This window comes from Balaenoptera ricei, chromosome X (genome assembly GCF_028023285.1).
Source record: "Balaenoptera ricei isolate mBalRic1 chromosome X, mBalRic1.hap2, whole genome shotgun sequence".
Lineage (NCBI taxonomy): Eukaryota > Metazoa > Chordata > Mammalia > Artiodactyla > Balaenopteridae > Balaenoptera > Balaenoptera ricei.
The window spans coordinates 133,645,371-133,660,130 of NC_082660.1; the positions used below are offsets into that span (position 1 = coordinate 133,645,371).

Below are 14,760 nucleotides of genomic sequence, written 5' to 3' on the forward strand. Positions count from 1 at the left end.
CTGCAATAAAGCTTTCTCTGCTCCAAACCCCAATGTTTCCATTTGTTTGGCCTCACTGGGCATTGGACACACTAACTTGCATTCGAAAACAGTAGCATCTAAAATAGTTGGGTTCTTTGGAACCAGAGGGACCCTTCTGATGATCTGTAAATCCCCCTTGTGTTAGAATGATCTTTTTAACAGACTCAATCTGCCTGAGGTTCAGCTTCTTGCCTTTGAGAATAAAGGAAATTCTTGTTATTTCAAGGCCCTAATTTCCTCTTGCAGCTGGCAAAAATGAAACAAATGTGAGAAGACCTCTTGGGAATACATTTTTCCTTCCCTCCCTTAAATGCTAGTTCCCATGTGATGCTTTCCCACATCTCAGCCCATGTCTCCAAGCTGTAATGAAACCTATAATTTTTAGCTTATAGCACTTCATTGCTGGCTTTTTGTGAAACTTCCATTATGCCTTATAGTACAGTAAATTATGTGTCCTATCTTTCCTGCTAAGATGTGAATTCTTGGAGGGTAGGGGTTGATATCACCACACAGAGTCCACAGCATAATTTGTGATTAATTAATATTACTTGCTTCTCACCTCATTCTAAGCTTTCTCAGAGTCCAAAGTGAGCCACTCTATCTCTTCTATGCTCTTCTGTTCATCAGAGTGAAACACACTAAGTGTGGTTCCGTGAGTCAGTTGCTAGCTTAATGAATAAGGAACTACAGGTGGAATCCCCTAGAGCAAAAGCCATTACAAAAAAGGACTGTGTGAAACAAAGCTATCAATGCTTGGTTGATTTGATTACATTAAGTCCTATACAACTAACAATGTGACCTAAATGCCTTCCCTGGTTCCTGGCCATTTCTGAGGCAGTCTCTGTAATGAAGACTCAAATGCAAGCTATTTGTATCTAAAGCAAGAGGAGAGGAGATTTATTATTAACATTTCCGTGTGTGTTGGTGGGGAAAGTTCAGGTATCATGCACAATTTATCTTTCAAATAATTTGTCTTTGGAACATCCCAAGTACATGAGCAAAACTGACCCAATCAGACAAAGGATAAAGGAAGGCATGCAGGTCTGAATATGACAATAAGTCTCTCTTAATTGGTCAAAAAATACCACTTTCTTCTTGATGATGCCAACATGGAGAAATGAGTGCTTACTTTAATTTTTACCTAAACATAGGACACTATTAGTGTGTGGCCTAATATATAGAGGACACTTTGTGCAATGTATTTAATTTTATAAAATCCCATTGTGTCAAAGTTCTGGGTGACAGACCTGCATTTCCAGCTGCAGCTTGTCATGTCCACCTCAAACTCATTATGCTTAAAACTGATATCCCCTACATTCCCTTCTTAGAGGAAGTAGTGGGATGTAGTAGGGAAAAACAGTTTGCTTTAACATAAGAGTGACTTGAGATTCTGTACCAGCTCTGCCAGTTATTAATGGTGTGACTGTCGTTCTATTGAAACTTCAGTTTAGTAATTATAAAAATGGGGATATTAACACAAAAACCTCCACAGAGTGGACATGTGGCAGGACATATGTCAAGCAATTCACATGGCTTATCACATTTACTCCAAGTGTGGACAAAGAATGTTGCCTGTCATTCCAATAAATAAGGAATGTTGCCAGACACCAAGCCATCAGCCACTGCAGCCACCCCCTGTCGGTGGCTCCTGAGGGGAATTCAGGATGGAGAAAAACAGGATACTGGCCCTAGATATTTAAGATGCATATCAAAGGAATAATTTCAATAAGCCCAGTCTTTTGCACCTTCTCATATACAGAAAAGCACTAAAATCATTAACTTGAGATGTCTGGTTTTTGTGATTAGCAGTAATCTTCTTGATGTTCAACTGCATGATTTTTTGAAAGCAAAAACTGCTATATATCCTGGCTCCTCACTTACCTCTTTGGAATAGTTCCTCAGAACAATCTGAGAGGTTATTTCCGGGCTATAGTCCTCAGTGATGTCTTCAAATAAAACATAACTCACAACTTTTCGGTTATGCGTTTTTTAGTCAACATTATGAGGCAGGTAGTGTTATGATTCACCCCATTTTACAGAGGAAGGACCAGGAGTAATCTTACTGCAGAATCTACCTTCTTAATCTGTCATGTTTGAACTATCATACATTTTTGGGTTCAGCAACTTGTGTTAACACAAATGATCTGATCATGTTGCTCACTTTAAAAAAAATCAATAATGCTTCCCTGTAACTACTGGATAAATACATTCTGTATCACTTCCAGACTATTATCGCTCATCGGTCACACAGAAATTTTTCCACTACCCCTCTTTCTTTATCACTGCCATTTTCCAAATGCTTATTTACTCCTCTACATTCAATGGGGATGTTAACATTTAGATTATCATTTTTCCCAACCTTTAGTACTTCCATTACCCCAGGGGACTTCTTTACTTACAGGAAGTACTCATACAACCCCCCACCAATCATCATCCTTATGCCCACCAATTTCCAATCAGGCACAGAATGCCATCAATGCTACTTTTTGAAAATATAGTATAACCATATACTAAAAACCTTATTTAGTGGAAAAAGGAGTAACTTGAACTCAGAGAGATCTGCAATTGCTTAATAACTGTGTCATCTTGGGCAAATCATTTTTAGTTTTTAAGCTTTACTTTCTGGATCAGCTAAATAGGGATAATACCTATATTAAATAGTTTTGTTAAGATTAGAGATGTTTTACATAAAGTGTCTGTCACATGGTAGGTGTTCAATACATAGTAGTTGTTATTAATATTATTATTAGAATTTATAGCTCATGTAACTGGGCACCTTACCTTCATCTTGCCTTCCTCCAATCTACCTTCCATACTGTCCCCAGAGTGATCTATCTAAAATGCAAAACTGTTTGTATCATTCTTTTGGAAGAAACTCTTCAATGGGCCCCTATCATTTTTATGCCAGCATTGCTCATAAACACCCTTCTTTACCCCAGGCCACTTACCTGCACTTTACTTTGTGGTCCTGAAACCAAGCAGGACCCTGTGGGATCCTCCTGGGTACAAAAGCCCCTCCCTGTCCCCTGTTTCTTGTTTGCAGGAAAAAGGCTTCAGCCTCCCAGACCTTCCCTGATTTCCAAAGGGCAGATTCAAACAGTGTCTATTTAGGAAAGTAAGGGAATGCAGAAACAAAGGATGAGCAGTCAAGAAACAATAGTGCAGCCATGGGGCAGGGCCCTGGTTCCTCCTCAAGGCATATACATAACAGTATCTTTGAGTTCTGCAGGAACTAAGGCCCCCACCCAGGTGGAGGATGTCAACTTCAGGCTAAGCACAAGATTCTTAGAGCACTGCCCTGTTACCTCACCACCAACTAATTAGAAAAAAGTCACACATCCCACAACCATCACCCCAAATTTTGCCTATAAAAACTTCTCCCACAAAACCATTGGAGTGGGGGGACTTGGGTTTTTTGAGCATGAGCCACCCGTTCTTGCTTGGTCCTGAAGTAAACCTTTCTCTGCACAAAATTCCAATGGTTTGGTTTGTTTGGCCTCACTGTGTGTTGGGCACACAAACTTGCATTAGGTGACAGTTCAGTCACAATGAACATTTTTTTAGTTTCTTTATTGTATCATCACTACCTCCCCTGTTCATTCTTCTGGTCTTCGTATCTGCTGTACTCTCTCTCTCTGGAACATTTCTTCCCTATCTTTTATTATAATTTACTTCTACACATCTTTTAAGTCACAGTTTAGAAGTTATTTCCTCGGGAATTCATTGTAGATAGTCCCCATAGACTCACTTCATTGTCCCTGCTAGTTGCTCATATATGCTCACATAGCATATTTCACTCGGTGCTTCCCTGATCATAGCACATATTCTACATTTTCATCATGGTTTAATTGTTTTCCCCAATAGAATGTAGTTATATGAGAGCAGAAACCACATCTATTTTTGCCTACCACTTTATCCCTAGTGCCCAGAATACTCTTTGGGTCTGATTAAGCCCTCAAGAAATATTTTTGGAAGAATTAACAAATAAAAGTTCTAACAAGAGACATGAATTTTCTGATGCATGATGTCAATTCATAAATACCTGCATTTATGTATGCTATTTTCCCTGCCTGGAATACCCTCCTATACCTCACCCTGTCCCTCATCTGTTTAATAGTTACCTATATTTCCTTAAAAATTCAAGATACAAGATAAGTATTATCTCCTTTTCACAACTTTCCTTGGTGTCTCCACATGATTTTAGATGCTTTTTACCCTGTAATTCCATCACATTTTGCCCCTACCTCTATTTAAGGACTTTTATATTATTGTGCAGCTATCTGTGCATATGTTTTCTTTAACTACTAGACAGTAAAGTCACTAAGAGCATGAGCTGTGTCTTATGTATCTCTGTAGTTCAGCATATATCCCAAAGCCTTAAACATAATAGCACTCATAAATATGTTGAATGAATGATTCAAGTGAATGAGATAAAATCTAGCTAAATTCAATAAGTACTTTTCCCTCCTATTCAAATAATCACTGGAACTTTTTTATTATATTATATATTATGCAACATTTATATATAATAAGTATAAAGAACACAACAATGAACGTATTTCCCCATATCTTCATTAATAAATAAGATGTCATTAATAGAAATAAAGTTCCCTATAACCATGTCCGAAAAAATGGAAAATACCTCATAAATGTGTATATCATCTTGACCTGGACTCTGTTCATCTTTTCTATATTGTTTCAATTTTACTATGTGTGCTGCTGAAGCAAACAGCAGGTAATGAGCTTTGGCCTGCATTTTTATGGTTGTCTTGAGGTCCCAAGATGAAGCAAGGGAAGGCTTGATTCTAAACTGTCCTAGTTATGTAGCCATGCAATGCTTGGTCAGATTTTTCTAAAAAGTTGTCCTTTTTTAATTTTCCTATGGAATCCAGATACTATTTCTAAGGGTCAAAATAATGATAGGAATGCCGTAGAATGACATTTCCTGAAAAATTCTAAGTATTCTTCAGACCTTATCCAATTTGTGCTTTTCATGTGTCTACAAGACAGGCAGCAGCTACATTACTATCAAAATGAGAAAGCAGATAATTTGTGTCTTGCAAAAGGTCACTAGACAAATAAATTATGGGGTGATAAATAGAGTCAAGCTCTTATTTTAAGTTTTGAACCTAGGTTTCCCTCTGGATCCACCTTCCTGGGTCAACAGTGAAGCATTTACTGTGTAAGGGAACCAATAGCTTCATCATGCTTCTGAACTTCTGTACCTCCTCTGTTCTGTCCTTCAGAATAAGCACAAGGGTATTCTGCATAGACTTCTATCTTATCGAACTCCACTTTCTTGTCCAATTCAGACTAGAATGAAGGACCTAATGGTCATCTTCCCATTCATCCAACTCTATTTTCAGGTGACTAATCTTCTGCCCTACTCGGTCTGCATCCTCTCTTCTTCATATTTCAACATTCCTATCCTCCCATCTCCTTTCTTCTCTCTTTTCTCTTCCTCCTCCAAAACTTAAACCTATCCTCTATTCTCTTTTCCTTTTATTATTCAGTTTCTCCACTATCCTGTTCTCCTCATTCATTCTGTTTCTTTCCCTCTATTATTCTCAGTCTCTATGTGTTCCTTTTCTGCCCATCACTCTTCCCTCCAACCACCTCATTCCATACATCCTCTCTTCTGTTTATATCTACTCCACTCCATTCTTTCCACAGTTGTGTACACTGTCATCTCCTCTTCAAACTCTTCTCTTTTATGCACTTTATTACAAGTATATCTCTCTTCTATCTATTCCTCCACTTATGCTCTAGTCTCTTCAAATTCTCCTTCATACATTATAACCATTCAGACTTCTACTCTGTCCTATCCTCCCCACCTCTTTTTCAACATTTATGTCTAATTTCATGTCCTTTCATGCAGTGTCAGAACAGGTATCCCCCTTCCCTTACAAGTACAACTTTCCCTGTAGTTTGGATACCTTCTCCTGACAGTTTTCTCTGGGAACCTGATGTCAGAAAAACCCTATTTCTACTGTATCTTCAATCTTTGCCTTTCTACTAGCCCCTTCCAGCTATCTCACAAATATGTGCTAGTCTCTCCATTCAAAAAAAAAATAACTATTTCCTTTACCCCTGAATATATCTATTATATACCCATCCCTTTCATTTTCATGCAAGTTCCCAGAAAGTATTTTCTATGTTCACTATCTCCACTACCTCTATGCCAACTCATAAAAACTCCTCATTGCACTAATCACTCCACTGAAAGAGTGTATGTGAAGAACACCAGTGTTTTCCATGTTACCAAACCTAATACATACTTTCAATTCTCTATATTAGTAGATATCTTTGTAATAGCCAACAATATTGTAAAGATGTATAAGTAATAGTAAATAGCATAAAATTGCAGCCATACTGCCAGAGTATGAATGCTCGACCATTTACTACCTAGGTGATCTTAGAAAATGTTACTCACTCTGTGTCTCAGATTCCTTATCTGTAAAGTTGGAATAATTGTATCTATCTCATAGACTCGTTATGAAGATCATAAAATTAGAATGATTATAAAAATGCCTGGCACATTGTAAGTACTATATTGATGGCAACTATTGTACTTATTATGCTATTATTGTATTATTATTATTGATCACTCTCATCTTTTTGAAACCCTGTACCCTTTCAATATATTAGCCAAAATGTGTTCAATCAATATTCAGTAACAATCCTAAAATATCAGTGTCCTAAAACCACAAAGGTTTCTTTCTCATTCACACTATTTGTCTATCTCAGGTTGTGGGGAGGGATGTTCTCTTCTATGTTATCTTTAATAAGGGACACAGAATGATAGAGCCAAGGCCACTTGGCATAATACTACTCACTGTGGCCAGGGGAGAGGAACATGGAAAATCTTGTACTGGCTTTTAAAAGTTTCCAATCCTTAACAGATACATATTACTATATACAAAATAGATAAACAACAAGACCCACTGTAGAGCACAGGAGACTATATTCAATATCCTGTAATAACCTATAATGTCAAAGAATCTGAAAATATATATATAACTGAATCACTTTGCTGTACACCTGAAACTAACACAACATTGTAAATCAACTATACTTTTTTAAAAAAGATAAATGAACTTTATGACCAGTGCTGCAAATTCATCCTGAGTAAAATGATACTTAATTTTATGAATTAAAAAGAACAATATTCTAGTTCCTCAAGATAGAAAGCCCAGAGATTAACCCACGCACCTATGGTCAACTAATCTATGACAAAGGAGGCAAAGATATACAATGGAGAAAAGACAGTCTCTTCAATAAGTGGTGCTGGGAAAACTGGACAGCTACATGTAAAAGAATGAAATTAGAATACTCCCTAACACCATACACAAAAATAAACTCAAAATGGATTAGAGACCTAAATATAAGACTGGACACTATAAAACTCTTAGAGGAAAACATAGGAAGAACACTCTTTGACATAAATCACAGCAAGATCTTTTTTGATCCACCTCCTAGAGTAATGGAAATAAAAACAAAAATAAACAAATGGGACCTAATGAAACTTCAAAGCTTTTGCACAGCAAAGGAAACCATAAACAAGACGAAAAGACAACCCTCAGAATGGGAGAAAATATTTGCAAATGAATCAACGGACAAAGGATTAATCTCCAAAATATATAAACAGCTCATTCAGCTCAATATCAAAGAAACAAACACCCCAATCCAAAAATGGGCAGAAGACCTAAATAGACATTTCTCCAAAGAAGACATACAGATGGCCACGAAGCACATGAAAAGATGCTCAACATCACTAATTATTAGAGAAATGCAAATCAAAACTACAATGAGGTATCACCTTACTCCTGTTAGAATGGGCATCATCAGAAAATCTACAAACAACAAATGCTGGAGAGGGTGTGGTGAAAAGGGAACCCTCTTGCACTGTTGGTGGGAATGTAAATTGATACAGCCACTATGGAGAACAATATGGAGGTTCCTTAAAAAACTAAAAATAGAATTACCATATGACCCAGCAATCCCACTACTGGGCATATACCCAGAGAAAACCGTAATTCAAAAAGACACATGCACCCGAATGTTCATTGCAGCACTATTTACAATAGCCAGGTCATGGAAGCAACCTAAATGCCCATCAACAGATGAATGGATAAAGAAGTTGTGGTACATATATACAATGGAATATTACTCAGCCATAAAAAGGAACGAAATTGAGTCATTTGTTGAGACGTGGATGGATCTAGAGACTGTCATACAGAGTGAAGTAAGTCAGAAAGAGAAAAACAAATATCGTATATTAATGCATGTATGCGGAACCTAGAAAAATGGTACAGATGAGCCAGTTTGCAGGGCAGAAGTTGAGACACAGATGTAGAGAATGGACATATGGACACCAAGGGGGGAAAACTGCGGTGGGGTGGGGATGGTGGTGTGCTGAATTGGGCGATTGGGATTGACATGTATACACTGATGTGTATAAAACTGATGCCTAATAAGAACCTGCAGTATAAAAAAACAAACAACTAATACTAAACTTTCATTGGGTCATTTGTATGGAAACATGTTAATATAAATGTTTCAGACATTACATGAAATTTCTAAAAATCTTATATTTGTATTTGTATGGAAATATGTATGGAAATATGTTAATATAAATGTTTCAGACATTAAAAAAAAAAAAAAATATTCTAGTTCCTGAGTGATCACTGTGTTTCCAGAAGGTACTGATATGGAAACAGTTATAATAGATTCCACTAATTGCAAAACTTTTGCACAGAGATGAAAATAAAGAAATGTACATGTTAAAAAAACAAAAAATAAATAAAAGTTTCCAATCCTCCCTCAGAAATCACACATGTTATTTCCACTCACATTTGGTTAGCCAAAGCAATTCATTTGTCTAAGGAGCTATGGAAGTGAAATACTAACATATACCCAGAGGGAAGTGAACTGGAAATATTGGAAGTAGCAGTATTGACTACCACACTTAGCTTTCAAGATACTGCACACTAGTGGTTCTATTAACACCTTCTTTTCTTTTCCTTTTCGGTCTCCATCATAGGTTCCTCTTTCTTCCCTTCTGCTTTAATGATAGTGATGCTACATGACTGGATGCTTGGCATGATTTTCCTCTCACTCTACATACTTTCCTGAAGTGATCATATGCATTCACATGGTTGTCCCACCATACTGACAATACCAAACTTTACATCTCTCCCTTGTGTCTCTCTCCTGATCTTATGACTTGAATATCCAACTATTGTTAGACTTCTGTCCCTGGATAATCTATAATCTTCTTAAGCTTATCTTGTCCAAAATTAACCTCACAGGTTTATTCTATCTAAATTTTTCCTAAATCTCATATGATCTACCCCAGTTCGTAATACCATCAGCCACCCATTTTACTTGGGTGCCTTCTACCTTAATTTCTCCTCTTTGCTCTCATTCTGACATTGGCTGTTTTTACTGTCTATTTCCTCAGTGTATCTCCCCGTCTCCATCTTAATCCACTGCTCTGAATTAGAATTTCACCACTCCTCATCTAGACTATTTAATCTGTCTCCTAACCAGCTTTCCTATTTCCAGTCTTGTTCCCTACAAATGCATTCTTTACACAGTAACTAGGATGCCATATATAACATTTAAAAAAAATTGACCACCTCATTGTCTTGCTTATAATATACCATTCAATTTCCTGCAACTGCGCAGTTGGTTGTCTCTACCCAGAATGTCCTTCCTCTCTTCCCTCCACTTTCCACATACAATTTCCTTGACTACATTCTACTTATATAATAAAGCAAAAATGAATGCCAATACTAATAATCAGGAACTTAGGTGTTGCCTCATCCAGGGACTCTTTGCTCAACTTGATCCAGAAGAATGAGTTAGATGACCCTTTTCTATTCTTTCATAATTACTCATAACTTTATCATCTCAGTTAATTTTTTGTGGTTATCTATTAGCCTTTTCCCCGTATTATACTGTGACTGTCTTAAGGACAAAGACCATATCTTCTTAATGTTTGCATAGCCAGAACCTAGTCCAGGGCCATGTATGTATTAAGAAGTCAAAACATGTTTGGTGAATGAATAAATGAATGGAGGAAGAATACTAATCTTTCTTCCATCTACAATTTCTCTCCCTCCAGTGTCCCTTTCCCTACTTCTGTATGTCTTCTTTTCTTTCTTCCCATTTACTGCATACTTTACTCCAATTTCTCCTTTTTCTTTTAGGATATTCTAATATCTAGCCTTTTTATTTTATTTCATCTTCTGCCTTATCTTCTCAAATTTTCTACTCTTTTTCTCTCCTCTCATAGTCTCTCTTTCCTCTACCCACTTCTCCTTGATCGAATCATCTGTGTGTGTGTGTGTGTGTGTGTGTGTATAAAAGTTCTGGGAATAGACCAATAAAATAAATATATATGTTAATTTTATTGATCTCTTCTCCACATTATTCTTCCCAGTTCTATCCACTTCCCTTTTCTCCATCGTTCTTTCTTCTACTCTCTCAGCTCCTCCTCTTTAATTCAACTTCTAACAATTGACTTGCTATCCATTTTTCCTTGGCCATCTTCTTGTCTCCCAAATTCTTTCAGAAGCACATCAATAAATAGTAAATTTAAAGTAATGAAGGACTAGCATACAGGCAAGCACACTTCATGTATTCATCACATATTTACCAGGTATACATTATTTGAGTTTCATTGTGTATAATAACAAACGCACAGAACCTGCACCAAAAGATCACTCATTAATGTGGGAGGCAGCGTCAGGAAGTCACAACTGACAGCAAGAACCAAGAAGGTTTTTAGTGTTGGGGCAAAGAATCTTACTGAACTGGAAATGTGTTCAAAATTATTCTTTTAAAAGCAAAATTTACATACCTAAAAACTCTAATGATAATGAGTCATGAAAAACATAAAACTGTGACGGTTTTATGCTTTGGGAGCAGAATGTATGAAATACATTATATATATAATATATATTCATATATATATTAAAAGTTATATTCTTAAGTTGTGTAGAAATTCACTTATATGAAACTCCTCAGCATTTCCACACAATGTGGCATAAAATATATGTTGCTATAATTTTGTACTTATATATGTAACATTGTACGTTTCAGAAAATAGCTAACATTATCTCACTTGATTCTCACAATTCTGCATCATACAGATAGTTTGTTGCTTCAGTTAAACCTAGGCTATTCTGACTGTCACAGTGTTCATGCCTGTGTATATGGCTGTAAGTCTGTGTATTTAAATGCCCTTGACTATGTATATGCCTGTGTATTAGTCTACACATGTCTCTGAGTATGCATAAATATTTATACATTGTGAATGTATAGCTCTGTGTGTCTGAAAATGTTCATATGGCCAACTCTATTTTTTATTGAAATATAGTTGATTTGCAATATTGTGTTAGTTTCAGGTATACAGCAAAGTGATTCCGTTTTTATATATATATATATATATATATATATATATATATATATATATATATATATATAATTTTAATTTATATACATACACCTATATACATATAAATATTTCAGATTATTTTCTATTATAGGTTATTATAAGATATTGAATATAGTTTCTTGTGCTATAAGAGTACATCCTTGTTGTTTATCTATTTTATATATAGTAGTGTGTATATGTTAACCCCACACTTCTAATTTATCCCTCCTGCCTCCCTTTCCCTTTCCCCTTTTGGTAAACATAAGTTTGTTTTCTAAGTCTGTGAGTCTATTTCTGTTTTGTATAGAGATTCATTTGTATTATTTTTTAGATTCCATGTATAAGTGATAGCATATAATATTTGTCTTTCTCTGCCTGTCTTACTTCACTTAGTATGATATTTTCTAGGTCCATCCATGCTGCTGCAAATGGCAATATTTCATTCTGTTTTATGGCTGAGTAATATTCCATTGTGTGCGTGTGTGTGTGTGTGTGTGTGTGTGTGTGTGTGTGTGTGTATCACATCTTCTTAAAGCAATCATCTATTGATGGGTACTTGTATTGTTTCCCTGTCTTGGCTATTATAAAGAGTGCTGCTATGAACATTGGGGTGCACATTATCTTTTCAAATTAGAGTTTTTGTTTTTTCTGGATATATGCCCAGGAGTGGGATTGATGCATTATATGTTAGCTCTATTTTCAGTTTTTTAAGGAACCTCCATACTGTTCTCCATAGTGGCTGTACCAATTTACATTCCCACTAACAGTGTAGGAGGGTTCTCTTTTCTCCACACCCTCTCCAGAACTTATTATTTGTAGACTTCTTAATGATAGCCATTCTTATCAGTGTGAGGTAATACCTCATTGTGGTTTTGATTTGCATTTCTCTAATAATTAGTGATGATGAGCATTTTTTCATGTGCCTGTTGGCCAACTCTCTATACTTTTGTCTGTAATATATACGTCTGCAAGTGTACATACCTGAAAATGTGTTAGGAAGTATATGCCTATATGTGCATTTCTAATCTGTAACCTTGACAGAATTTTCAATGGATAGCTTAAAACATGCTGATTTCAATCCTGGTCCTACCCCAGTATACTTTAGATGAGCTGCGCCACTCTCTGACCTCATGGTGTAGAGGAGGGTTCCATTGTCCACCAGTCTGAGCAGCTTGTTAGGTGTGGTCATGTTATGGGCCACTGATTTCTTGCCATTGTGGAAGAAGGTGTCAGGGGTCCAGATCTTACTAGCCAGGAGATTATTCAGTGGAAGGATCTTCATGGGTCCATCAAATTTCAGTCTTTCATCATGCCATGTCTGTCGAAAAAATACATCAATGGTGTACTCCTAAGGACAAAAAGAGAGAGAACAATGTTTCAGTTGAGTTCTGGTAGGGACCCACAGTGCCCTTAGCAAATATTAATTACTTTGCAGTATTTCCTCTGATGCAGAGAAGCAGCAGTCTATTAACAGTAGTTACTAGTAAGTAGGGCAAATGATTATGATTGAGAAAAAAATGTCATGGTGATCAGTAAGTACATAGATAATATGTTTGACAAGATTTTGCTTAGGAAGATCACGGCCAACACTGCCCTGCACATCATGCAAGCTGAACACAAGACTTTGCCTTATGAAAAGGAAAGAGCTCCCTTCTCTATGCAGTGGCATCTCTAATAAGAGCAAACTCCTTACGTTATCTCTTCTACTAAATGATCCCATATGAACATCAAAGGCCTATATAACAATTACCATAAAACTAAAATCTTAAATTTTAAAACACATTTCATTTGATTCTCTAACAATATGTCTAATGAGTTAATATCTTATTATCTTCAATAAATAAGGAACTCTTACAGATAAGATAAAAACAAACACACAAATAGAAAAATGGGTAAATGACATGAACAGAAAATTCATGAAATGGATAAAAATTGCTAATAAACATGGAGAACATTTTCAAAATTGCTGTTCATCTAAACATAAATTAAAGTTACAATAAATGTTCCAGGTTTTGGTAACAGCAGACTAAATCATTTGGATATACCTTCCTATAGTTATTAATTATAAAATTTGAACTAAAAATTATGGATATATAGATAGATAGATATACAGACTATTTGAAACCAATGGGGAATGATTGAAAGCAGACAAAAACTTGAACAAAGTTTAGTCTTGAAAGATGGCAGCACATGTGCTCAAGGCACCGCATACCCTGATGAGGGGCTGAAGCCTGTAGGAAGGGAGCCTTTCCCTAACTGGTCCACAGAGGAGCCACATTTACGCAATTTGTCTAGAGGAGATACATTTCCTTATCTGCAAAAAGGCACTATATATGCTAACAGCTTGGGAACTAGCTAATAAATAGGTTGGATAATGATTTATAGTACAAAAACCTGAGAATGCTGAGACTAGAGGAACTTTCACTTTTAGGCAATCTCTTGAATTCACTTTAGCTCCTAAAGAGTCTCAGCCCCACCCATCTGCAACCTTGGGATATTGGAGCTTTTGGAAAAAGCCAACCAGAGATTTGATGACAGCCCTAGGTTTCCTTCAGGAGAGGGTAGGAGCGTAGAGAAGAGGGGGAAGAACTGACATGTTTCATGTCTAAACTTTAGCACGTTTGAGGGCAGGGACTGCATCTTACTCACTACTGTATCCTTAGTACCATGCCCTCAACAAATCTGTGTGGAAGGGATGCATTCAAATCCATTTTATTCTTTCATCTTGCTGTGTTTTCAATAAAAGAGAGATGGTTAAAAAAAAAAATGGCAGCAGCAACAGGTTAAAATTGTGTTTGTGGCTTTTCTTTTCTAAAGGTCCTCTCCCAAACCTAGAATTTCTGTGGCAGATACCACAGCCTTAATGGCTCAAAGTGGCCAATAATATGGAAATTTAGGGGTGGGAGTCCTGGAAGCAAGAGAGTCACAGAGAAGATAGGACCCCAAATCTGAGTATATACTTTGCCCCCAAACCTGGCTGACCACTACATACATAGTGAGAACTCTGGGGCTATGGAAAAAAATGCAGGCAGAAACAATAGGGGAGTCTTCCACTAAATGACAGATGACAAAACTGTGGTGGGTGATGTTTGTGAGTTAGGCAGAAATCAGAAAAATTATTGGCTTAACACCTCAGAAGACAGAGCTCAAAGCTGGCCAAAGAGCTGAAAATGCAGGGGGAAGCCTTGGAGAAAAACAAAACCACTGAGAGGGTAAGTCCCAAAATCTGAGTAGAAACTCTGCTTTGACTGATGACTAAACTACACAAGGCATAGGGGACACATCTAGGTAGTCAG

The 14,760-nt window shown here is 36.6% G+C and overlaps 1 protein-coding gene and 1 pseudogene across 1 annotated transcript in view; both read right to left on the reverse strand.

Moving 5' to 3' along the window:
* The window catches only part of GABRA3 (gamma-aminobutyric acid type A receptor subunit alpha3), a 244,609-nt gene that overhangs the window by 65,110 nt on the left and 164,739 nt on the right, over positions 1-14,760 (reverse strand). The window contains exon 5 of the mRNA XM_059909922.1: positions 12,592-12,812. Coding sequence (XP_059765905.1) covers positions 12,592-12,812 — 221 coding nt within the window. The remainder of the gene's footprint in view (positions 1-12,591; positions 12,813-14,760) is intronic.
* LOC132358037 (U6 spliceosomal RNA) lies at positions 4,649-4,749 on the reverse strand (annotated as a pseudogene).